General features: G+C 55.6%; 1 protein-coding gene across 1 annotated transcript in view; it reads right to left on the bottom strand.

Annotated features, from left to right (window-relative positions):
- The window catches only part of RUNX3 (RUNX family transcription factor 3), a 32,957-nt gene extending 10,756 nt beyond the window's left edge, over window positions 1–22,201 (bottom strand). The window contains exons 1-4 of the mRNA XM_085081466.1: window positions 21,681–22,201; window positions 20,437–20,593; window positions 16,099–16,203; window positions 930–1,094 (exon numbers count right to left, since the gene is read on the bottom strand). Coding sequence (XP_084937592.1) covers window positions 930–1,094; window positions 16,099–16,203; window positions 20,437–20,593; window positions 21,681–21,941 — 688 coding nt within the window. The 5' untranslated portion in view covers window positions 21,942–22,201. The remainder of the gene's footprint in view (window positions 1–929; window positions 1,095–16,098; window positions 16,204–20,436; window positions 20,594–21,680) is intronic.
- Window positions 22,202–26,094: the final 3,893 nt, after the last annotated feature.

The raw sequence follows: 26,094 nt of genomic DNA, 5'->3' as shown, positions 1-26,094 counted from the left end.
AACATTTTCAAACATGTTTTTGCACCCAAAACCCCCTCTTTGCCAATGACACTGAGCCTTTCAAACAACCACGGCACCTCTGAAAACGCAACACAAAGGCTTTGGGAGCTTCTTCTATGAAGCCTTCCCAGAAGGGCCACTTCTCACCAAAATTCCAAATACAGACAGCTTTAATGCTAGCCCTTGAAGCCCTGTTAGTATCTCTGCAGATTTCTGAAGGAAAAATAAGAGTGAGACTAAAAGCTCATGGAAAAGGAGCACGGAAAAGGACAGGAGAATGGTCCCTTAATTCATCCTGGTGGCTTCTGCCTGGGCAGAAGGTGGGAGCAGCACAGCACCTGAGATGTTTCCAAACGCAAAGCTCAGTTTGGGCCTGAAATCCCAAGATAGCAGCCTGATCTCTCCCAGGTAACTCCAGTGGCAATTCCTCCCCCTGCCCTGGCAGATTCCTGGGGAACGCCCAGGGACTCTGCCGCTGGGAAGAGCAAAGGCTGTGTGTGTGAGTGTGAGTGTGTGAGTGTGCAGGTGTGCAGCCACGTGGGGAATTCTGCAGGAGCTGGGCGAGGAATCACCACCCTTGGCACCCACACAGCGATAGGAACCGTTGGGATTAGCATGGAAGGCATGAACCTCCCTGGCTGCTGCACAACCCCAGCGCTGCTGCTGCCTTCAAAGTGTGCTGCTCTGATCTCCCTCACGCTCCTGCTGCTCAGCTTTCCTCAGAGCTCAGATCTAATGGTGCAAAGAGCGACTCAATGGGTGCAAAAAGGCTTCCAAGGTCAAGAAATCCACGCAAATCCCTCCCTGACTTGTCTTCCAGGCTCCTTAACCAGAGCTGGACTCCAGATCTAAAATCCCATCCTGAGCTGTTCCCACTCAGCCATGAACAGAGGGTTTGGGGTGTGACACTGGGACACGCAGGCAGTTACCTTGGATTGGAGTCTGAGCCTGGGAGCCGAAGTGGCTCGGGGTGCTGAGGGATCCACGGGGGTTGGGTGTTGTCGGGGTGACTCTCATGGACTGCCGCAGCCTCTCCAGCTCTCCGTAGCGGTCAGTGAAGGGTTTGGCTTGGTCTTCCAGCTTTTGTCTGTGCCCTGGAACATGATAAAAGAGTCTGATATCTGATCAGCTCCCCGTTGGCTGCAGCACCCTGGTTACTCACAGAGCCAGCAGAGGCTCTGTCTCTGTGGTTTGATGTTATTCACGCCGGACAATGGGTGCAGCCCTGGCAGAGAGCAGCTCCCGGGGCAGATGGACACAGAGTGACCCATGAGGGAGGCCCCAGGCCAGCCAGGAAATCTCCAGTCAAGGAGTCTGGACCAGAATGCCCCTTCCTGAGTGACCAACCTCCACCAGCCCTCACTGACTGAACACGGAGAGGAACCAAGGCAGGAGAAACCCCTTGTCTTGGCAAAATGGGGAAAAACAAAGAAAACACTGACTTTTAAGTGTTTTCTACAGCATTTGCTCATTGCACAAAGAATAAACTCTCCTCTTACTCCAGCCCCCTCCCAGCTCTGCCCACCCAATAGAGTCAGAGCCAAGTGGGGCTGGAGGAGGCCCAGCAGGGATGGGATGGGATCAGATCAGCCCTCGCTGCTACCACACCTTGGCCACCTCACTTTGCTTCTCTCTGTTCCTCTTTCGTACCCATAAAACGGGCAGACTAATCACCCACCTCCCCCAGGCAGGGCAGCAGCTAATGAGCATTTGTAAAGCACTCCCAGCTCCTTAGGTAGCAGCTGCTGGCACAGGGCAATAATTATTAAATTTATGCTAATTGTCCCGAGGCGAGAGGCGCATGAAATGCACTTGATACATAACTTTCACATTTTCCTGCATTAATCATCGCCAAACGGCTTCGCTCTCCCTGGGCTGGATTCCAGTCTCAGTTACACCCGCACAGAGCTGGAGGGGCTCCAGAGGAGCTTCAGCTTTGCATCAGCATGGGGTTCAGACCTTGGGCTCTCCTTGTGCCCTCCCTGCTGCAGCTGGAGTGCCTGCAACACCCCAGCTCTGTGCACCTGCATGAGGGACCTTCCCGAGGTGACAACTGCCTCATCCCAGGGCTCAGGGCACTGGAGATGTGCTGGCAGCCGGGAGAGAGGCTGGGAAGGAACCCTCCTGCAGCACTTCAGAGAGCTGGGCCTTATCAGATCCTCCAGCCCAGCATCCACCGAGCCAAGCCGAGCTCTTGGTGGCTTTCAGAAGAAAAGCAGCTCGTTTCAAAGGCGATAAACACAGGCACCTCTCCCTCGCACCCCCCTGCCCTTCCCCCTCACATCTGCACAGCTCTGTGAGCGCCGTGTCAGTTTAGAGCAGAGTCACAGAAAGTCCCCAGACTTCCCCCTCTTTAACTCCGATGTCTGATATCTCCTGATCTCCCTTTCGCTTGGCTCAGGCTGCACTTGCCAGGCTGTCTGAGAAGGAGCTGGATGGCTCGGGTGGGAGGGAAGAGCATCGACTCCAGAGGGGAACTCACACTCCCTGCAGAGCTCCATGGGTGTCCCACAGCAAACCCCTCCCAGCCACAGCTCCGGAGGGGTTTGACCCCCCTCTGCCATCTCCACACCCAGCTGAGCCCCACCATCCCCTCCAAGCTCCGTAACCCCCAGGATTCCAGGGATGCGAGAGTCCAAACTGATGGAAGACGTGCTGGCAGCAGAGAGGAAAACTTGGCGAGGATGAGCCCAGCAGAAAGCAAAACCCAGCGGTATTTTGAAAATGTATTTTCCCTGCTGTGTGAAGTAAACCAAGGAAACCTCAAAGCAGCACCATAAACGATCTCTCCTCATCTCTGTGTGTCCCCAGACCTCAGGCACCTCTGCATTATCTGAGGCCTTTGGAGCCAGGAGCAGCATCCATCACATGGTGCTTTCCCCAGGGGAAAAGCCTGTGCACTGTCTTGTTTTAGTCCACATTTCATTATTTCACTACACATTTATGCACAGAAGAAGAAAAATAGAGTTATATTTCACCTTTAACCAGTTTTTTCGGGCAGAGCTTAGCAGCAAAGCCAAAACTACTTCAAAGACCAAGTTCCCCAGAAATCTAATGGAAATTAAATTCCCTTCCTCTGTCTCAGCACAAACCCTCTCCTGTGGTGGCATCTGGCATGTGACAGGCAAAATCCTGAAAAAATCTATCAAGTGATCTCTGTGCTGATAATGTTTTTAAAGATTATTCAGCCGTGCAGCTCCACCAAGGCTGTGTCAGGCTGCACTGTGGCTCCTGCAGTCCCTGCACTGTCTGAACATGGGCACAGCCTCGAGCTGACAGTGGTGCTGCACTCACACCCTCTAGAAGGGGCTGGTTTTGTGGGAACACCCAGAAATTGCCAGCAAAAACCCCAAAACCCTGAAACCATCCTGCTGAAAAGAAAGTGGAAAACTTGATGCAAGTGGAAGTCAAGGTGTGGTGGGATCAGGGCTCTTTCCAGCTCTCCTAGACCCTCTCCAGCCTGTGTCCCATCATGGGACCTGGCAGCCCCAAACCGTGTGAAACAAGGCAGAGAATGAGTTAAAAACCACCAGCTTGGCCTGCCAGCCCTCTTTAGCTCAGGCTGTCTCCCCAGGACTTCCTGCCGCTTGTCACTTAGGGCTGGGGACGTCAGACTTTGTCACGCAAGAGAGAATCGCTGTTAATGGGTTTCTTTCATCAGAACAACCTGAGCTTTTTAATTTCTGCAGCGGTTGGCTTCATTAAAAGCCCTTCCCCATCTGCCCACAGCTGTCACGGAGAGGAAACCAGCGAACAATGGCTCATACCTTAGAGAACAGGAAGGTGGTTTTACCTTAACCCAAGCACTGACTCAAAGCCTCCCAGAGCCAGTGGGTGGATTTTCAAACAGCCCCAGCCCTCATCCCAAGAAATCTGTCCACGAAGTCTGAATCACCCCAACCTGTGAATTTTGGGGCACAAAAGCTGCTGTTGGGGCTGGAGATTCTGCACTGCGTTTCCAGCTGGGTTGCAAGTCAATATTTATGGAAACGGCAGAGCTCAGTAGGATCAAATGCTGGCAGCTCCTGACCTTGGGCACTTCTTGTCAACAGCGCGAGGGTTTTAACGCTGGATTGGGTTTCGGAATCAGTTAACTCGGGTATTGAACATGACATGATGTAAACATTGACAGATCACCTACGATCCCCATGTAATAACAAGATCTGTATCAGCACATCAAACAAACGATCCCATTGAACACTTCCCAGCTGGAAGAGCCGACGTGAATTTGACACTTTAGGCCGGTAATAAGAAGCATACTGGAAGTTTTGGGTGTTTCCTTGGAATGCAGACAGCGAAACAGTGTGTGCCACACGAGCTCAGGCCCTCAGAGCTGTGATTTAAAGACATGCTTTCTGCATTAAAATATTTCAAAGACCGAACAGAGCCTGCTCTTCCTTCTAGGAGTGTGCAACCTGATGTGGCTTCCCAAGCTGGGACTGGGATGAGGTTTCCAGGCAGTGAAGGGGGAGTTCCACAGTGCTGGCCAAAAGCAGCTGACTTCCCCAGATTACTGAGATGCAGAATATAAGGTTGATCAAAGGTAGAAAGGAGCTCCAGGAACTTCACGGCTCAAGTGACACCAAAATCCCAGAGCTGAAAGATTTGATTCAAAAACCCCTCTCTGGGGGTGAGTGAGCCCCGATCCCCTGGTTTCTCTGTGGATGGAGTTACAGCCATGAGAGCCAAGGAGCTGCACATTCTCCTCCCACCCTGCTGGGTTCAGAGCTGGGTGTCACGCTCACCCCAGCCCTGGCTCAGCCCTCAGCAGATGTTGGGAAGTGGTTTGGCCTTCCCCAGGAGCTGCGGAGTGCTGGCGGCAAGCTGGGCTGGGGGAAACTCCGAGGGGAGTTTGACACACAGCATTCCCTCAGCTCCAGAGAGGGTGGCACAGCTGGGACACAGCCAGAGCCACACTCTGCCACCTTCAAAGCAATTCCACCATCCTCCCACCAAGGCTGTGCCCAGATATTCCCAGCCCAGCTCCAGGCTGAGCCAAGCTCACCAGCAGTCCCTCCACACAACCCCACTTAGGCTTCGTCTCTACACGTCCCTCACAAGGCACCACAAGAAAGCAATCAGCAGTGGATAAAATTCCGTCTCAATGTGCAAAACACCTTTCAAATCCCTCCCGTAGCCCTGGAAATAGGTACTTCAGAGAGACATGCCAATCCTCCACAGAGGCTGGAATCTTTTCCCAGCCTGAGTCTCGGCTGGGCTATCAAGTCCCAGCATGTGCTCCAGAGAGAAGCCACATGTGAGACTCCTGTGTTATGGGAACAGCAGGCCTGTCCCTTACAGCAGCTGCTGGCCTGGTTTTGTCTTTGCACACCTCTAGCACAAGGCAAGAACATCCCTCAGGTTTTCCCTGGGTTCCCACCTCCAGCTCTAGGCTCGCCACGGGAAATTCCCAGCCGAGAAGAATTCGGTGGAGCCCCACTGCCAGGGAAGGAGGGAGCTGAGGACAGCGCCGAGCTGGGAGCTGGAAGGGAGCTGGAAGGGAGCTGGAAGGGAGCTGGAAGGGAGCTGGAAAGGAGCTGGAAAGGAGCTGGAAAGGGCTCAAAGATGACGCAGGATGACGGAGGTGCCCTCCGAGCCCCGGTGAGAGGCAGCAGCTGGCCAGTGCCAACCCCAGCGCTGAAAGTCAGCGCCGCGGAGTTCACAGGAGGGAGCAGGAGGGAAATGTTGGGAGGCACCGTCCCTTGTGCTGCCGAACAAAGTCAGGCACAGATAACTCATTATTCACATGTTTGAAGTTGGCCTGCTTACGCCATTTGGAAGGAGAATCAGTCACGGCCGGGCTTTGCTTTGGTTTCCTCTGGCTTTTCGTGAGACACTGCTGCTACTGTCTTTCTGCAGCTCGGGGAAAGAGGCGAGTGTGGCGCAATGCTCCCCGGCCAGCATGGCCTGGCACAGCCTTCACACCAACAACCAAAGGAAAATCATATTTAAAGGGGTGGGGGAGAGGATTAGGAGAAGAAAAAAAAAGAAAAAAGAAAAAGAGACTGCTAATTTATAAAGCTTTTTTAGCTGGTGGTGGTCTGAGATGAATTGGCTGCCTCTAAAAGGATGAAAATAAATATCCCTCTTTTTGAAGGAAATAGGCTGGCCCCAGGCCAGCTGGCAGGAAGCACAGAGATATGTTGCATTTACAGTAGGTTTTTTAGTGTCTGAAGCTCCAGCAGCGGCAGAGATGTTCGTTCTAGGCAGGCTGGTATTGATTAGGAGGCTTTGGGAGCCTCTAATCTCCTCTCACTCCTGGGTTAGTGCTGAGACTTCCCCTCTGCCTCTCTCCCTGCCCACCCTGTGCCCACCCTGGCAAGGCTCTGATAAACCCTGTCGGGCCTTTGATTGCGCTGGGAGCCCCCAAAACTGAGCCCTCTGGAAGGAAAACAAAGCAGGGCATTAATTCTCACATTTAAACAGAAATCCAGAGCTGTGCTTCCAAAAGCTCCCGGGATGCCAGAGCTGTGGCCCCTTCCCAAATCAAAGGGAACATCACGCCCAAATTTCCACGCAACTGCAGCTCAAATGCCTGAAGGCCATGCAGCTCCCCATTCCCAGGGTGTCAGCAGGGACACAGAGTCTTTCTGGATTTGCACAAATATTTGAAGCCCTTCAGAGCACAGGGAAAGCTGAGGGCATTCTCAGCAATGGGTGAAATTCATCAGGTTTAAGCACTCAGCCCACTCGTGCCTGGTTGAAAATCCCCACCAGCACTTTCCTGCATTTTTCCATCCATAAGAACTGTGAAAATCTGCCCCCGAGGCTGCAGAGTCAACAAGGTGGGGGTTCAGAGTTGTGATTTACAGATGTGAAAGCTGCAGCCCGTGTGTCACAGAGCAGCAGGTGGGTGCACATCTGCGGGAAATCGGGCAGCTTTCAGAACAGGGTGCAAAAACCACCAGCCCTGCCGGCCTCGCTGCAGTCACTCCCAAGTCCAGGAGGGCAAAACTCATTTACAGACTGTGATTTGGTTCTCATGGCATCAGACAAACTCCCTGATTCCCAGATCTCTGAGCTGGGTGCTGGGGAGGAAGCAGGCACCTCTCAAGGACATGCAGCTGGTATTGCCTCAGCCCCGGCTGAGATCAGATTTTCAGATCCCATAGATCCCTGGAGAGATGCCAACCCCAGCGAGCTCCTGCTGCTATCTAACAACTCGGACTGGGACCTACCAGTCCAGCTGGTTCCTCCCAGCTCACAACCTGTTCCATTAGGGCAAACACATCACATTCCTCGGGGTGACACCGGCTGAGGACACTGTGCCCAGCGTGGGGAGGACCAGCTGGGTTCAGACCTGTGTGAGGAATGTGCCGCGGTTCAGCTGATGGAGCTGAGATGTCCCTGGCGCTGTGGGGAGGCAGAAGCATTTGCCAGCCTGTCCTGAGCCCTGGGGAACAGACCTGAGCTTTCCCAAGGTCTGAGGGTGCTGAGCTCTGCTTTTCCCCTTTGCCCCAGGCCAGAGCTGGAGCTGAGCCCTGGCACCTGGATGCTGACATCCCTCGATGGCAGGACTGAGCTCCCAGCTCCATCTCCAGAGCCTGGCTGGTATTATCCCTGTGCTAATTACAGCTTTGCCCTGGAAGGAGCAGCCCCAGAGCGATGGCAGCTGCTCAGCACCCCAATCCTCCCTGCATCGCTGCTCCCAAAGCCACTGGGAAAGGGGCTGCTGCTCCCTTCTGCTTTTGGGATGGACAACCTCCCCCTGCCATCGTCCCCACAGGCTGGGAAGGACACCAGGGACACTCTCTGCCTGCTGTGCTCCTCTTCCTCCTCCCCTCTCTCCCCCTCCCACTAGAGCAGCAGAGACACTGGAAAGAGTAAGAGAAAATAATGCAAACTCATGTCTGAGCCCCTTCCGCTGCAGGAGGTGCTTTGTCTCTGGCTGGCTGCAGGACAGGTGACTGCGCTCCGGCAGCGGAAGAGAAGGGTCTTGGGAGCTAAATTTCATCTCACTCTGAGTCAAATCCTCTTCCTCCCTCCGCCACATCATTAAAGTGATTGGTTGCACTGATAAGCCCTTTCGGGAGGGAGAAACAAGATGTGTCCTGCCTGACATCTGATGTGATCTTGTGGTTTTGTTTGATAGTTGTGCTCCTTGAGCTGTTGTCTTCCCTGAAACGAAACTCGCCTTTTAGCAGTGCCTATTTTCTCTTCCCCTCTCTGCTTTCCAACCTGTGACACTTCACTCTGCCCTCCCGAGCTCCTGAATCCTGCCCGACTCATCATCATCATTATTATTATTATTATTATTATTATTATTGTGTTAATAACCCTGCAAATCCTCCTTGATAGCTTCCCCATCCCCTGCTGCCCACCAGGAATCACAGACAGGTAAACTGAGGCAAAATACTGTCCCTTTGGGAAGGAGTGGAGGTCACAAATATTCCTTTTTGCTGCCACCTGCATCCCAGCCCAGCCCTCTCACCCTCCTGCACAGCTCCCTTTGGATTGTGCCACTGGGCTCAGCAGGAATTTCTTTGCTCCATTTGAATTGCATTTGAATTTCTTTCGCTGTGTATTTGAACAGCACAACCCCACACAGAACACCACCAACACCCTCCTGGGCAAAAACCTTCCATGAAAATGAAACATCCCTAAATGACCACCAGGAAACCCTTTTGCTCACTTTCATCTCTCCCAAATCCACGATCAATGTCCATTTCTCCCATTCTGAGTTATTCCCAAAACCCCCCAGGCCAGGTTTGTCTCCTCCACCCCGGCTGAGAATCATGCCCTGGGGTTTTCCCAAAGCTTTCAAAAGCAGGAGGTGTTGCAACCAATCCCAACAAAGATTCCTTTGTGGAAGGCAAGCAAAAATAATTTCCCCGTTCTGACTCCCAATATTGCTGCACTCAGAAAACATTGGCCATTTCCAAGCAAAATGATTTTGAAGTTATTACCCAGCGGGCGATTAGAAAAGAGAGGTGGAATTTACTGCATGTGGCAAACGGAATAATTAGAGGAGTGGATTTGCTGGAGCCCAGATCGTTTCAGCTGCTCTGTTATTTAGGTTGAGGCAGGATTGCAGCCTCGAGCTGTGCCACCAAAGGCCCTGCTGATGCAAACCATGGCTTGCAGCGCTGTCAGACAGCTTTATCCCTGCTCTGCTCTCCCCAGGGAATCCTCTGCTGTCCCCTGGGACACCCCCTCGTCCCCCTGAACCCACAGAAGCCAAGGCCAGGCTGGTTTTGCCCCCGAGGGGTTTTTCTCCACCCTCAGGAGATGAGCTCTGATTCCCCCCGGCAGGATCAGCCCCGGTGGGGTTAACTGGGAAGCAACGAGGGGAGGAGGTGGTTGAACATAAATGGAACATAAAATGAACATAAATGGAACATAAATGAAACATAAATTGCCTTCCCTGCGTGTATCAACAGCAGCCCCACTGCCTCAGCACCAAAACAGAGCCCTGGAATGGCCCTGGAGCATCCCAAAGGGGGCAAATTCCTGCTGGGATCGAAACAGAGATGGGAATAGCAGCAGAGGAACCTTCCGGGCAGCAAGGGATGATCTGGAGAGGCTCTGCAGGAACTGGGAACCCCGAGCATCCCCCAAAGGCTGCTGAATGAACTGGGAGCCTCAATCATCCCCCAAAGGCTGCTGAATGAACCAGGGAGCCTCAAGCATCCCCCAAAGGCTGCTGAATGAACTGGGAGCCCCGAGCATCCCCCAAAGGCTCCTGAATTAACCGGGAGCCCCAGCGGTGTCTCCTCCTCACTCCCACCCCGGGGCTGCAGCCACCACACTGGGAGGGATGCAGCCTGCAGCTCCTCCTGTGCCTCCTGCCCACCCCTCGCTGCAGAGCCTGTAGTTAATGGGATGTTTTGGGGTTTTTCAGGGATCTGGAAGGTGGAGGATGACATGGAATGATGCATCACTCGAGCTGCTGGCTCAACCTCAACAGCACAGAGAAAACACCAAGGAAACCCACTGACAATCCCTTCATTCCCCCTGGGGACATTCCATGCCTCGTTCAGGACACCCCAAAGCTCAGTGCTCCATCCAGAGCCCTTCCACTCCTGCAGGCAGGGCTGGGTCAGCACAGGGAGGAGCAGAGACCCCTGAGATGCACCAACTGCATCCCACAAAACCTGCAGCACAGCTGGGATCAACCTCATGGCTCTGAGCAGCACCACCCCACAAATATCCATGGGACATCCCAAGGAAAGCACCATGGCAGATCCCTCAGCAGCAGGAGTGATCCCAAAGCTCCTGGATGGGTTTGAGTTTCCTCAAACAGCCTCGACACTCCCAGCACTCAGTCAATAGGGAAGCCATCAAGGGCCACTCAGGATTTCCTCCTCTTCCTCCCCAGGGAAGCGGATTGGTCTCCAGAAGTGGGAAATCAGCTCGTTTGAAGTACAGAATATTAAATTAGAACAGCTTACAGCAATTTTACATGGACAAATCACCGTCCAGGAAGTGCCGAGGTCATTTATTTATTGAAATTATCTTGGATTGATTCTGTTCCATCTTTTTTTTTTCATCTCTTATTTTTTACTTCTTTTTGCCATTTCCCCTATTTTTTTTTTTTTTTCTTTCTCATTCCCAGACAATCTGGGAACTGTCTGTGTATTTATTTCTAGCTAAGGACAAGCAGGGGAATATAACAAAAGGCCTTAATAATACCCAAAACTATCACCCCACGGGAGCACTTCAGCACCAAGTCTGCTTTTAATTACAGCAAACATCTCCAGCTCAAGTTTTACGCAGCCCCACGAGGGAGCCTTTTGGCCAAGATAAAGATCTGAAATCGTACAATGCTGGCACAGCCCACCCTGTCCTGGGTCTCCACTCCCCTTCTGAGAGGCACAAGACCCTCCAGTAATTTATTCTCCAAGCATTTCCCAAATCTCTGAGGATAAAAGGTGCAAAATCCCCCCAGGCTGAGGAGCAGATTTGCTGAGGGCTCCCAGCCCTGAACAGATAATTCATTTTACTCTAAGGTAAAGGAACATTTTCATATTTTCCTCCAAAAACTATACAAATATGGAAAGGCCTGAGAGATGTTTTGTTACAGGGAATGACCAGGAGTCAGAAATCTCCCCAGAAACCATCACTGCTCTTCCAGAATCCAAAACTCAGCATGGAAATAACCAACTCTGCCATTGCACAAACAGGGCACTTGGCACTTTTCATGAAAAGAGGATGCTGCTGCTGAGGTACAATATTGCACCTCTCTTCCCCTCCCTGAGTAAAACAGAGTTTCAGTTTTGCTGTTTCTGGGAAGAAATCTCAGCCACAGGAGATGGGGAGGTAGTGGGGATCACTTGTTTTCCAGCACAATCCTGTGCTTCATTTTTCCCTCTAGCTTCCAACTGGAGCTTCTACCAGGGATAAAAATGGGAAAAAAATAATCCCTCCTAGTGGATGGAGTCCCATGACTGGGAGTTGGAAACAAATGGTTTTTAAAGTCCTTTCCAACCCCATGATTCTGTGAAAAACCACTCAGCACAGAGAGAAATGGGTTCAGATGCACCTTCACTGCACTGCTGCTAACACAGCCCACTCCACGCTGGATTTACAGACAAGATTTCCCTCTCCAGTCCATCATTTTTCCAGTTTTTCGCTTTTTCACCTCATGTTCAAGTCAAGAATTCACAATGCATGAGGTGCTCAGCACCTCACAGCCACCAACAGCCAGCACTGCAGGGACAGTGATGCCACCAACCCTGGCAGGGACAGACAGAGGGTCCAACCCCTGGTCATCCCAAACTCCTCATTCCTGAACATCCCAAACTCCTCATTTTATGAACATCCCAAACTCCTCACTCCTACACATCCCAAAATCTTCCTGAACATCCCAAACTCCTCACTGCTGCTCATCCCAAACTCCTCACTCTTGAATATCCCAAACTCTTCATTCCTGCTCATCCCAAACTCCTCACTCTTGAATATCCCAAACTCTTCATTCCTGCTCATCCCAAACTCCTCACTCTTGAATATCCCAAACTCTTCATTCCTGCTCATCCCAAACTCCTCACTCATTAATATCCCAAACCCCTCGTGTCCCAGCTCAGAGCACAGGGCTGGGCTGGGATCCCTCGGGGGAGGGAAATCCTCGCTCAGCTGAGGCTCTCAGAGGTTTGAAAGCAGAAGAGCTGAGGTTCCTGGAAACGCCTCGGCGCCGGGGGAGGTGAGAAACCTCCTCACCGCTGGCTACGTGACAGGGGACAGTGGCTGCTGGGGACAGCCAGGGCCTTTGGGGTCAAGGAGCCTTTTTGGGGGACAGAAAAGTGACCACAGAGTGAATTTGGGGCTGTGCTGGATGGGCCCAGCCAGAAAAACCCTGCACGGTGGGAGAGGGGATGGGAATGCTCCTGCCACAAACCCCCTCCTCCTGCTCCCAGCCAGGCTGGGGACACATTTCTGTCACTCACTGTGCTCACAGCAGGCAGGGACATGACCAAAGCAGCGAATCTCTGACGCACATCCCCAGAAATGAACAGGGCAGAGGCAGCAGCTAGCAGCACAGCCACTGGGATGGCAGAGGGGGACACAGTGACCCTCAGGGGGATAAACCCTCTTGGTCTCCTTTTCCTCCTCAACAAGGACAGCTGGGATGGGGTGGGAGTCAGGAAGAAGGGATTAAGGGCAAAAGGGAATTAGAAAGTGGGGGGAGAGAGGTTAAAGATTGAAAAAAGAAAAAAAAAAAGAGGGGAGGAAAGGAATTTAAAAGGAAAAAAAAGACTTTGCACAAGAGCTCTGGGTGGAAAGAGGTTGGAGATGTGAGAGTGTGAGAGGGAGCTGGGAGGGAGAAAGGAACAGTGACAGCTGAGAGGGTGAGAGTGATGGGGAGGAACAGGAAGAGGAGGAAGAGGAGGAAGAGGAGGAAGAGGAGGAAGAGGAGGAAGAGGAGGAAGAGGAGGAAGAGGAGGAAGAGGAGGAAGAGGAGGAAGAGGAGGAAGAGGAGGAAGAGGAGGAAGAGGAGGAAAAGGGAAGGGAAGGGAAGGGGAAGGCAAAGGGGAAGGAGAAAAAAGGGGAAGGGGCAGGGGCAGGGGAAGGAGGCAGCAGGTGGGTGTGAGTGGGAAGCCCTGAGGATGCTCCCATTCCCCCAGGAACCACTGGACATCCCTGTCCACTCCCAGCCATTCCTTCCTCCACGATCTCCCTGCTGGGGATTATTTTGTGGATGCAAGAGGCTCTTTCAGCTCAGCTCAGCTCAGCTCCAGGCTCCTGCTGAACGCAGGGCTGCAGAAAGGGGGGGAAAAGAAGGAAATTCCACAGGAAGTTCAAATATTTTATTACTTCCTGTTTGTACAAAGTATGTCAACACTTGGCACCCGCTGTGCTATTTGTTTAGAGCTAAGGTGCCAACTTGACAGAATGGCCTTTTTTCCCCTCCAGGTCTAACCCAGGAGGAGTAAAAAAGAGCTGGGAGGGAGCAGGACAGGGGAATGAGGCTGAGGAACAGCATGGAGGAGATGTTTAGACATCACTGGTGTCACACCTGGAGCTGCTCCACGCTGCTGGGGGTTCCCAAAGGAGAAAATTCCCAGTTCCTCCACCCCAGTCTGGTCCCTGGCAGGGCTCTGCCTCTCCCCCTCTTCCCTGGCGTTTCTCCCCCATCCCCAGGCGCTCCCAGACTCCTCACAAGTTTTTTCTGGGCACGGCTTGAGTCGAAATCTTCGCTCAAGGGCTGAGATGAAGCGATGGGCCAGGGGTGGGAGATGAATGGGATGCTCAGAGGTGGAGCCCAGCCGCATTTCTGGCCCCAAAACCCCACAAGGACATTTGCTGGAGGGATTCTGCTGAGGAGCCACTGCCCAGGGCTTTCCCAGGACACCAAGACAAATGGGCAATTCTTCCCACAGTAAGGAAGGGTTTTTTCCTCTCCACCATCCCCACATCAGCCTCCAGCCCTGCCCAGCACAGCCACAGCACCAACCTTCCCATCTTTTGAAGCCAAGAAGTGGGGAAAAAAATATATTTTTATGCCCACACATGTATACGTTAAAAGTGTTTATAATATAGAAATAAACACCTAAAAATGGCAATTGCAGAGCAGCAGCAGTGGTGTTTGGCCCAGGGTGGGGATCACCCAGCCCAAGGCTGGCACTGCCAGGCTGCTGTGCCCGGGAGACACCCAGTGGCAGGTGAACCAGGAAAACCAACTCGGCTTTCCAGGATCACCTCCCAGCTGCTGTTTCCACCCCCGCAGTTTCTGCAGGGCGGGAAAGGGGAAAAGAGAATTATTTCATTATTTTTTGGAGTTTTCGTCTTCGTTCAAAAGTGTGGCCAAAAAAAGAGATTTCTTTAAATTTTTTTTTTTTTTTCTGCTGGAATTTCATCGACCATGAGTTCAAGCCTCAGGGTCAAACTGGGAGCCAAAACATGACCTTTACTGCCAACAAATCTATGATTGTCTGAAAAAATCCCAAACCAGCCACAACTTGGGTCTAAACTTCTTCAACCAGCAGTCTGTGGGCTGGGGGGATGCAGGGATGGCAGAGAGATCAACCTTTGGGGGCCAAACAAGGCAAGGCACAAACAGCAAATAAATCACACAAATCTGGAGAAGACAACACTTCCAGTTCATTCTGAGGTGCAGAAATCATTACAAAAAAATAGAAAAAAACCCAAAAACGGGCAGGTGCAGGGAGGGCATCCCTCGGGCAGGACAAGCTGCTCCATCCCCAGCTTTGGCCTGATTGCCATTCTGATTCTCTGCATCAGAAAATGGAACTGGAAGCTGGGCAGCAATGGGGGGAAATGCAGAAATTCAGGAGGAGCAGGTGTGATTCACGGGGTTTGGCCAAACCCAGCGTCAAGAGTAGCAACTATCTCGCCTTGTATTATTATTTATGTATTCCTGATGATGATAATGATGATTATTATTATTATTAGAAAGGCGATCTGATGGGGCTGATAAGGGGCTGAGGCAGCAGTCAGCAGACCTGGTTTCTATTCCTGACACTCCTGGCAGAGTTGTGAAATTCCCTGCCCAGCCCCAGCGCCCACCACGACCCACAGGTGCTCCACACCAGCGACCTGCCTGGTGTTTCTCAAAAAAAAACCCCAAAAACCAACCCCACAACAGCAGCGCTGGATTTCCTGCATTCCACCTCCTAAATCCAGCCTCGACAGGCTCCGAAATAAAACCGAGGGGGGAGAAAAAAACCCACCGAACCCCGATGCAAATGCAAGCCCCTGGCCGAGGGAACAACTTCCACCTGGCCTGCCATCCAGGGGCACCCATGGCGCGGCGACAGCAGCAACAGCTAATGTTTTGGGAGGTGGTTTTTGGAAAGATCAAACCGCTCGCCTTCAATGTGGGCACTGAGAGCCTGGCGCTGAGGAACAAGCTCGGCTTTATGAGCAGCAAGAGGTGGAACCCCCGGGGATAGAGTCCCACCGCACAGAGAGTCCCACGGGGCGGATAATCCTCGTGGCAGGAGGGAACTGCAGCTCCGCAGAGGTTCCCTGGCTGGCTGGCAGCGCCAAGGGAAGCTGCGAGCAGCCGCCGCCGAGAGGCAGCCAAGGCAGGGCAGCTCCCGGAGCCTCCTCAACCACGAGGCACCATCCTGCCCCCGGGAGAGCCTCGCCGAGCACAACACAGACATTCTGCGGTCTCCGAGTCTCTCTGGTTTCTCCAGGCTCAGCCCCCAGCCCAGCCTTTGAGAGCCCGAAAGCGAAACCAGCGCGGAGCCGAGGGGAAGGAGCTCTGCGGCGGGGCGAGCAGCGCCTCGGCACCGGGGAACCTGCAGCGTTTTTGGGGTAATCACCGCGATCAGCCCCCGAAGCCGAGCCCAGATCTCTGAGTTCGTCATCCCCAAACCCCCTGCAGCGCCAGCTTGGCTCCTCTGCTCTTTGCCGTCGAAGCCCCAAAGGGTTTTCCCAACATCCCAACGCGGAGCTATGAAATTATCCTCCCAGGATGGGTTAGGGAGCTCGGCGGGGAGTGCTGAACCATGGTGGGATAGGGAGGGAAGGAGGGAGGGAAACCCGAGCAGCCAAATGGTGCCACCCGGAGCCATCGCTCAGCTCCGGGAGCTGGCTCTGCACCCTGAGCCCCCTCAGCCCCCTGAGCCCCCTGAACCCCCTCAGCCCCCTCCCCGCTCCTTTCAGAGCTGCCAAACCCAACCCTGCACTCACTGCGGGGCTCCCGGGGTCCATCCACGGTCACTTTGATGGCTCGGTGATAAGTGGCCACCTGGGTGGGGTTGGTGAACACGGTGATGGTCAAGGTGAAGCTTTTCCCTGAGGAGGGGAAGAAAAAAAACCACAAGATGAGAAGTGAGGATCTTGCAGGAGAGAGAGGCTGCAGCCGGAGCGGGCTGAGACACAAACGCCAGCACACATCATTGGTTTAACGAGCCGCGATCGCCCAGACACAGAGCCCGGGCGGCTCCCGCTGGGGCTGCGGCAGAATCAGCCTTGGAGCTTCTGCCGAGCGCAGCCGAGACCTTCCCGCGTGGAAAACTCACTCGTTCCCCTGCCCTGCCTGTCCCCGTGGGGATCCCTCCACCCGCAGCTCCTTCCTGGGCTTTTCCCGCTCGGATCTTCCCTTTTCCCCGGGGTATCCCAGCCCTGAGCCAGCGCTGGATGCTGGGAAGGAGGGATTTGGGGTTCGGAGTCCTTGGGATGCTCCTGAGGTGGGATCAGCCTTGTCCCTGCGGATGAACCCGCTGGGAGGGAGCTGCGCTCGGCCTTGGCCGTACAGACACCGCTGAGGGCCGAAAAGGGGGAACTGCAGGGTGGGAACTGAACCTGGCCAGCTTGGGCCACCGAGAGTGGCCAGCAGACAGGCAGCTCTGAGGGACTGTCCCTGTCCCTGTCCTGTCCCTGTCCTGTCCCTATCCCCTGTCCCAGCCCTGCCCGCAGAACAGGAACCTGCAGCTGGGAAAGGCTTTGGATTCCATCTGGGAGTTCAGAGATGCTTTTGAAGCACCGAGCTTGCCGCCTTTCACAGAAAAATAAAAAAAAAAGGAATAAAGCAGTGAGAAGCTCTTGGGAGCCAAATTTTGCAGCAAGTGCCCCTCTTGCCCCAGCAGAACAAATTCCCATCCACAGCCTGGAAACGCCTTTATGATCCCAGAGGGTGTTGCACACTGTGACCCCAAACCTTCACCTCCCGCAGCCTGGGCACCCCATGCCAACCCCTCTGCCCTCTCCCCGCCAGGCTGCGGCTGGAATTCCATCTGGGAGAACAGAAATCCCCGCGGGAAATTCTCCCACAGCCTCCCCGAATTCCGAAAACCCTTGGGAAAAGGAAGGACGCTGCACAAAGCACTCTGCCCGAGCCTCAGCAGCAATCCCTGCGGGATTTCGGAGGTATCAGGGATTTCAGAGGTCTAAACCCCAGCAGGAAATCAGGTATAAACCTCAGCGGGATGGATTTCTGCTCCTCCAGCCTGTATTCCACAAGTGAAAGCAGTAAGAAAGCAGCTCCTTTGCCTTTTCCCCTGCAGCCATCAGGGATTTTCAGATCAGCATTTTACAGAGTCAGACCTGAGAATAGCCGCAGCGAAGCTAAACAGGATTTGTACAGCAAAAAGGAAAAAAATTGAATAAACTGAAGGGAAAAAATTGAAATTATCTCCCCCGGAGAACATCCTGGAATGATCCCAGGTGGGGAATTCCTCCATGGAGCACGGAAAGGGCAATGCTGGCTCCAAAGCCGACAGCAGCAGCGATCCAATCCACACCTCGGCTTTTCAACCAAAAAATGCACAAATTTCTGCACAAAAAGGAGCATTTGGGAGGGCAGAAGAAACGGACTGACAGAATTTGGAATCCCCGAGGATCCAAGCCATGCTGCCAACCTGCAGGACGAGCCGAGCTGAGGCTGCTGAGGCCACGGAAAAAACAACCAACAGCGAGGGTTTGCTGCAGAAACCTTCGCAGGAGCAGAGCACGGGGAGAGGAGGATGAGGAGGAATGATTTCGGGAATTCCTCAGGAGCAGAGGGAAGGATTTGCAGGCAGCATGAGGGAAAACCTGCCTTGTGAGGCACAGAACCCCAGAGCTGTGCGCGGCGCCTCTGCCCCTTTATACTGAATTAATTCGGATTTATTCTATTATTATCATCATCATTATTATATTTAATTTTTTATTCTCGATGGGAAACAACCTCCCCGCCTCGGAGTTCCTCTCTGCAGACACAAACCCAGCCCGCTGCAGTTCTGCCTCTCTCGAACTCCTGCCCTGAACCGAAAATGACGATTCTGACCATTTTTACTCATTTCCCGCCTTCTCAGGAAGCCGAGCTGAGGTTTCTCATCCCCCGAGCGGCTTGGGGAGCAGCCCTGGCTCCGGGGGATGCTCCGGGGGATATTCCAGCCGGGAAAGCCGGCAGGGGATGCAGCAGGGATTACTTTCATTTTATCCACTGCAATCTGAGCAAAAAAAGTCAGATTTTTTTTTTTTCCCCTCCTCTTTGTATTGCACATGAAGATGCGAATTTATATTTTTATGGGGGGAAAATTAGGAGCAGCTCCTCCCGGGAAAGAATCCCTGACACCTCATTACTAAAAATACCCAAATGCGGCTCATTTTAAGTGGTGTTTTGCGAAGGAAAATCAGGTTTTGCAGCCTCCCGCAGCGCACGGCAGGGCAGGAGGAGAATCCGTGTTTACAGATCCACACCTCCTCGCTCCGGATTTACACAAACATTTGTACACACAGGCGGAAATATTCCGCAGCGACCCCAAATTCCTGCCAGGATAAATGCAAGCAGCACGGGGCTGTCAGGGATGGAGCCAAGCGAGGCAGAGCGAGCGCGACACGCGGGATAAAAACCTCAATAAAAGCGATTTTTCACAGCAAATTGCTCTGGAAGAGCCTCGTGGCGGCAGAGCAGCGCCAGCCACGGGGAGTGCGATTCGCACAAAACCCCACCGAGCCCGGGGAGCCCCTTGGGGTTGTTTCCCTGTGAATATGACAAAGCCTCATCCCACACGAATATGTTAAAAAAAAAACCAAATTAAACTAATGAGTGACGCCCGTTAGAGGCAGCGGAGGTGGTGCCGCTGCTGTAATGAGCTGCCCAAGGAAGGAGTTTATTCACCGAGCGCTTTATGAGACCAAAACTGCTCATTCAGAGCTCGAGACTGCAGAGGAAGCAAGTTAATAATGAATTCAAGAGTCACGCTGAGATTGGGTTGCGTTCAGTTTGGAAATTTGCGCGAGGATGGGGAAATTAAGAGGGGAAAAAAAAAAAAAAAAGCCCAACCAGCAAGAAAAGAGCCTAAGAGAATAATTGATTACAGGAATGAAAGCTTAATTCATAAAAGAAAAACATTTTCCATCCATCAACCTGCAACCAGTTAAGTGGAGAGTTTTGAAGAAACTGCAACAGGGAGAAGGAGCCAACAGGAAAAAGGAAATGTATGAAAGAATGTAAACTATTCAAGTTTCATAAAGAGGAACAAGTAAACAGTTATTACATGCAAATAATTCCTAACATCACTGCTTTTAATTAATGCAGAGAAGTCAAAATATATCCGACGCTGAGTGTATACATTTGAAGCCTCGGAGAAACTGCTGCCATATGGCCATGGAAATACAGAGTTCTCATTGAGGGCGAAATGCAGAACCAAGTGCTTCGATCCGCAGCGTTTATTGGTGGCGAAAAGCTGAAATTCTATTTATACTCTCAGAAATTCAGGTACAGGGAGGGCAGGCAGAGCTCCGAACATTTCCAGGGGTTTGTTTCCCTCTGCTCGGATGGCACAGAAGGGTTGGTTTGGAAAAACGCAGGAAGGCAAATTGCTCTCCTGCTTTTCTGTGCCACAAGCGTGGAGAAAACGAGCAAAATGCTCCCCGAGCACCCTCAGCTCACCACGCCAGCCCTGCAGGCCGAGCTCGGCGTTATTATTTCGCTTTAAACTCATGATTTGCACGATTTAAATCGAGCTGCCAGGTGGGTTTTGCCCCTGCAGAGAGGAGCTGCTGCTGCCTCCCGAGTGATGGCAGAAATCGGGCAAGATTCGGGCTGGAGCTGCTTTATTTTGATTGAGATAGATTTGTAAATATTTAGATCTATTTAGGTCTGTATTTTAATTTTTTTTTTTCCTCTGCGCCTCCCATTTCCGACGCCTCGGCGGAGAAGGAGAGCTGGGAGGAGCTGCCGGCGGGGCTGAGGCTTTGCTGCATCTTTCCTGCATCTTTCCTGCATCTTTCCTGCATCTTTCCTGCATCCCTCTCATCCCTCGGGAACCACTTTGGGGCTGGGGAGTTTCTCCCAGCAACGAAACCACCGTTGAAATAAAATAGAATCAATAGAAATTACGTAGAAAAAAAATGGGAAAAAAAAGATAAAAGGAAAAAGAAACCAACAAAATCAAATTTAAAAATGAAAATTACGAAAGAAAAGAATGAGATTACCAAAAAGAGAGTAATATTTTTCCTTTTCCTTTTTTTTTTTCCTATTAAAAATAAAAACAAAAAAAAACAAATAAAAAGGCCAACCATTTCCTGGCCGGTACCTACCCCTGCCGCTTCTCCCAACAAATCTGAGGTCGTTAAATCTCGCCACTTGGTTTTTCATCACGGCCGAGGCGTTGCGCAGCTCCGCCGAGTAATTCTCGTCGTTCCCCGCCATCACCGTGACCACGGTCCCGTCGGGGACATCGCCGAGGGCTACCACCTGGGGCAGGGCCAGAGCGTTTTAGGCTAAAATCAACCTGCAGCGAAGCCAACCTGAGCCACTCTTCCCCCCTAAACCCGCACCGAAAAACCCCAAAGCAAAACCAAAAGCAAACCCCGCGGGAGGCTGAGAAAAGCGGAGGGGGAAACGGTTAAAAAGGGGTTAAAATCAGCCGGGGGGTCGCGGGGAGGGGGGAAAGGAGGGTCAGACCACCCTCGGCCCCGCCGGAGGAGCTGGTGAGTTTATTTGGTTGGGTTCGCGGGGAAAATGAAGCTCTGCGGAGAGAGGGGAGGCCGAGAGAGGCCCGGGAGCTCCGGAGCGGCGGGGGAAGCACCGGGAGCAGCCCGGGAGGCACCGGGAGCAGCCCGGCGGGCACCGGGAGCAGCCCGGGAGGCACCGGGAGCAGCCCGGGAAGCATTGGGAGCAGCCCGGGAAGCACCGGGAGCAGCCCGGCGGGCACCGGGAGCAGCCCGGCGGGCACCGGGAGCAGCCCGGCGGGCACCGGGAGCAGCCCGGCGGGCACCGGGAGCAGCCCGGCGGGCACCGGGAGCAGCCCGGCGGGCACCGGGAGCAGCCCGGGCGGCGGGGAGGAACCGCAGCAAGCAGAGCCCGGAGCTCCCGGTGCCGCGGAACCCCCGTTAGACCCTCTGCCGTCCCGCCCGGCTCCCCTCGCCTCTCCCCGGCCGGGCTTGGCTCTCCCCGCTCGGCTCCGTTCTCCCCGCGGTGCCCAGCCCGGGATGCCCGGGGAGCAGCTCGGCATTGGGGCTTCAGCTCCTCGCTCGGCTTTCCGCAGATTAAATCTCTTCCCTGCCTCGCTCTCCCTCTCCCAGGAAGGTAATTAACCTCCATCTCATTAAAACTTCAAAGTTTCCCGAGAGCTCCTAACTGTACGGAATATCTAAGATGCCGTGACCGCGGGGCAATGCGGAGACTTGATTAAAAATAACAAACCGGGCTATTTGATGAAAAATAATAACCCGCGCTGCCTCGGCGGCGATGTGAGGAGCGATTGAAGGGGAAAGGGCGAGCGGGTGGGCAGCGCCGGAGCCCCGCCGATCGCGGCCAGCCGTCGGGGTTGGCGACTCACCTTGAAGGCGACGGGCAGCGTCTTGTTGCACCTCCAGTGGGACGGCAGCACGGAGCACAAGAAGTTGGGGCTGTCGGTGCGCACCAGCTCGCCGGCGTGGTCGGCCAGGACATCCACGACGGAGCGCACCTCGGGCCGAGCCCGGGCTCCCGGCGCCGGAGCCCCCAGCGCCCCGCTGTTCTCGCCCATCTTACCGCAGGGGAACGCCGTGGACGGGGGAGTGAAGCGCCTGCTGGTGCTCGGGTCTACGGGAATACGCATCACAACGGCGGGCGTCAGGGAGCCGGGCGGGACGGGCGGGCACCCGGCGGGGCTCGGCGGCGGCGGGCGGCGGGGACAGCGTCGGCCGAGCCCCGCGCTGCCTCGCTCCGTGCCGGCGGAGCGCCGTTCTCGGCGGGGCGGCGCGGGGGATCGCGTCCCGCGGGGCTCCGGGGCTCGCTGCCGGCCGGTGAGCTGCGCTCCGTGCCGAAGGCCAGTGCCGGCGCGCTGTGCCCAGCCCCGCTGCCGAGCCCCGCTGCCGAGCCCCGCCGCGCCGCCCGGTACCGTATTTACTGCCGGCCCCGGCGGGGCGGGGCGCCCGTGACGGACAGGCCAATCCACCAATGGGAACCCCCGGGGGCCTCTGGCCCCGCCCACCCTGGGCTCCCGCGGGGCGAGGGGGCGTGGTCACAGTGAAGGGGGCGTGGCCATGGCAAAATACGCGGTTTTGCCCATGTGGGCGTGGTCTCTGCACGCCCCGCCCCCGGCCGGGCTCACGTCGGGGCTCCGGTGGCTCCTGGCCGCGGCCGCGGGGAGGTTTTGGGGTGCGGCGGGGTTTGGGGCTGGAGCCGCCGCCGTGCCGAGCGCCTGAGGAGTCAGCTCCTCCCCCGCCGCCCAGCGCTCCCGCAGCCGCCGCCCGCGCCCTCCCCGCGGGGGTCTGACCGTGCTGGGGCGGCGGGAGCGGTGGCCGCGGGGACCACCGGCACTCCCGTCCCCGACGGGGCCATTCGCCCCACGGCCTGCGCTGAAAACCGCGGCTCCCGAACCTCCGCCTTCTGCCCTCCCCAGAGCTGCGATCCGCCTCATCCCGGCGGTCTCGGGGCGCCCGCAGCCCCCGGCGGCTCCGGCAGCTCTCCCGGGGCTGCGGCTGCGGGCAGCGCCGGCGGCTCCGGCCCGAATCGTTGGCGAGAGAATTCGCGGCGAAGCCACCGGTTCTGCGGGGCAAACACAACGAAGCGGAGGCTCCCTGCGCCCCGCGGGTGCTCCGGCTGGGGCAGAACCGGGGCAGAGGAGGAGGCTGCTGTGCCCGCGCTGCTCCCCGGCTCTGTCCCGGGGCTGAGCTCGGTCTGTCGGTGTTCTCAGACCGGCGCTGTCAGTCCGAGAGCAGCCCGCCGGGCCGCGGCGTTCCCAGCTCTGCTCTGCCCGCTGTGAAACGCGAATTTCCTTCAAACAAATCAAAACAAAGCCCAACACCAGAAAATCCTTTTCTCCTGAACTCCCTTCACTCACAATGAACCTTTTCCCCGAAGCCGCCGTGCCTCGAGGGGCGAGCCGGGCCGGGCTGCCCAAGCCCCAGACAGCCGCCGTGTTTCTCCAGGAGGAAAACAATAACAACAACAATAAATACATATTTTTATAAAACCAGAGCGGTGGATTGCTCGTTACACAGCGGCAATCGCCGGGATTCGCGCCGGGCCCGCCGGAGCCATCGAGCGGCCCCAGAGCAGCCCCGAGCCCCGCCGTCCCCCGCCGCTACCGGAGCTCAAATTCTGCCCTTTTTAGGTGAAAGCGGCCTCCGGTTCCGTTCTACTTCTCACCCCGCGTTGGCCAGCGGGGGGAACACGCCAAGCCCCGGGGCGCGGGCAGAGCTGCGGGCGGGCCGGGGTGTGCCGGGCTCGGGCCGGTCCGGTGCCGGTGCTCCCCGGTACCCCCGGTGGGCACGGAGGGGTGAGCGGGGGGCACGGGAAGCGTGCGGGGCGAGGCTGCAGTTCCGCCGTGCGGCCGCGGGTTGGCACCGGGGCTCCGCCGGGGCGGGACGGACTGACGGGATGGGATGGGATGGGATGGGATGGGATGGGACGGGAGGGACGGGACGGGATGGGATGGGATGGATGGGATGGGATGGGATGGGATGGGATGGGATGGGATGGGATGGGATGGGATGGGATGGGATGGGATGGGATGGGATGGGATGGACAGGGTAGGATGGGATGGACGGGACGAGACGGGATGGACAGGACGAAATGCTGACACCCCCGGGATGCTGACACCCCGCGCCATTGACGCCTCCCGCCCCGGTGCTTCTCCTGCCCCTTCCCCGGGGCTGCCCCGCCTCGGGCTGTGTCCCGGCAGCATTGAGGTGTCTCCCTGCACCAGGACTGGTCGTTACCTTCCTTCCCTGATTTATCCAGCGGCTGTGCCACAGCCCTGCCACCCACACATCTCTCCGATCCCTTTTTCCATTGGGAGCATCCCGAATTCATCACCTGGGCTCCTCAGAGCACCACCAGTGCCTCCCCGGCTCACTCCCACTGCAGCCCCAGGTGTGCTGGGTACCACTTCCCTCTCCCTTCCCCAAATCCGCTCTCTCCGCCGCTCTGCCCTCAGCCCAGCCCTGCTCTCACCTCGGGGCGCAGGCTCACCCCACAGCCCACAGCTCGGCCCTGCAAAGCCAGCTCCTGATGGCAGCAGTGCCAGCTGAGCCCCGAACCGCAGAGCTGTGACAAACCAGGCTCCCCGCAACCCCAAAACTGCCTGCAGACCTCCCGAGGCGCAGAGCCCAGCAAAGCAACCCCGCGGCCTCTCCTGCAAGAGGTGTCCAGCCAAGCAAAACCACCCCAGAGCTCGGGAGACCCGCGGAACTGTGCCCAAAAAGGAAGTTTTCATGTGAATTCTCCTGTTCCAGAGCCTGGAGCAGGCGGCAGAGCTCCCGCTGCTCTGGTCCTCCGCAAACCAGGAGATGTCGACACGTGGGGATTATCCCTGCAGCGCCCTCCCCGCGCTCCCGAGGAGGTTAATAGAGTATCAGACCCAGGATTTGCATGGGCCTCTTTACAAACCCTCCAAAGCTACTGTGCGCATCGCGGGGAGGTCAGCAGCTCTTTAAATCATCCCTCGCTGGGATTACTTCCCTTACAGGCTCCTCTGTAGTTTTTAATTCGTTTGAGCTGCTCTTTTAGCGGCAGAGCCGCTCCTTTCCCCAGCCGAGCGGCGAGAGCAGAGGCTCGTAGGAAGCTTTCTATTAAAAATTCATCGCAAACTCTCAGGAGCTCGGCGCTCAGTAGGGCCAGGCGGGTGTCTGGATCTGGTTTGTAGCGCAGGGAAGGGGATCTGAGAGCAGCACGCAGGGAGGGAGCGTGCAATTCATTCATAAATCAAGCAGCAGATGCTGGGGCCGATGGGGCGCGCGGCGGTGACAGTTTTTAACCCCTGAGTGTCGCTGCTCCGAGGGGCTCCCAAGGGGCAGCGCCGGGCGCTGGGGAGTCCTGCGGGAGGAAGCTGCGGGGCTCGGGGGAAGGGATGAGGGGACAGTGGGGGAGAAAGGCAGAGCTGGCCAGCCGTAAATCGGGGAATCCTCGTATGGGGAGGGAGCAGCGGCCAGAGCAGCCCGAGAAGGCTCCGGCGGGGCTGCCCCGGGCTCTGCTCGGTGCCGGCCGTGCCCTGGGGATCCCACGGCCTTGCCCAGCTGCCCATTGCCGTGCTGCGGTTCGAGCTCGAATCCTGAGCCAGGACATCCCCGGAGCCGCAGCTGCCCAGTTCCCCAACCCTGGCCCGAGACCCTCGCTTGGGGCAGCAGCAGGAGGAGCGGGAGGAAGGTTTTAGGCAGAGTTTAGCTCCTGGCATGGAGTGCCGTCAGCAGGTAAAATCAATGTGAGATTCCCACCTGGCTGCCCGGGGCCAAGATTCATTCAGCGTCACCTGAATGAGGTGAACACAAAAGGCTGCAGTGAAGTCCCCAGTGGCACCCCTGACAGCTCGGGGCTTGCCTGTGCTCCCAGGTGTCCCGTTTGGTACCTGCGGGGTTTGTCACCAACCCTCATTCCCATCCCGTCCCTGGGGACACGGCGGTGAGAGCACAGCCACAGCAGTGACATCCCAACGGGGTGCCTCAGGCCGTCACAGGAGCAATCCCGCTGCCCTCGGGGGGTTTGTCACCTCCCGGGGAGGACATCGGGACCCTCCGTGCCGCGGGTGTGGCACCAACCAGCCGGGCGTGCGCAGCGCCGCGGGACGAGCCGCAGTTTTGAAAAGCTGCTTGGTGACTCGGGAGCACGAGTGCCATTGACGTGGATGCTGCGGCTGTGAAGTCACGCAAGTGCCATTCCTCGCTGTCCGGGCGGCGATCCTGCTCTCCCCGCGACGAGCAGCGCGCTCGGGGCTCACATCCTCCGCGCTATTGATAGCTCGGCCGCGCTGCGCGGAGCGTGGGTCCCAT

The sequence above is a fragment of the Lichenostomus cassidix genome, chromosome 23 (genome assembly GCF_008360975.1).
Source record: "Lichenostomus cassidix isolate B80296 chromosome 23, HeHo_3.0, whole genome shotgun sequence".
Taxonomy (NCBI): domain Eukaryota; kingdom Metazoa; phylum Chordata; class Aves; order Passeriformes; family Meliphagidae; genus Lichenostomus; species Lichenostomus cassidix.
This window is presented reverse-complemented; position numbering and strand designations above follow the sequence as displayed.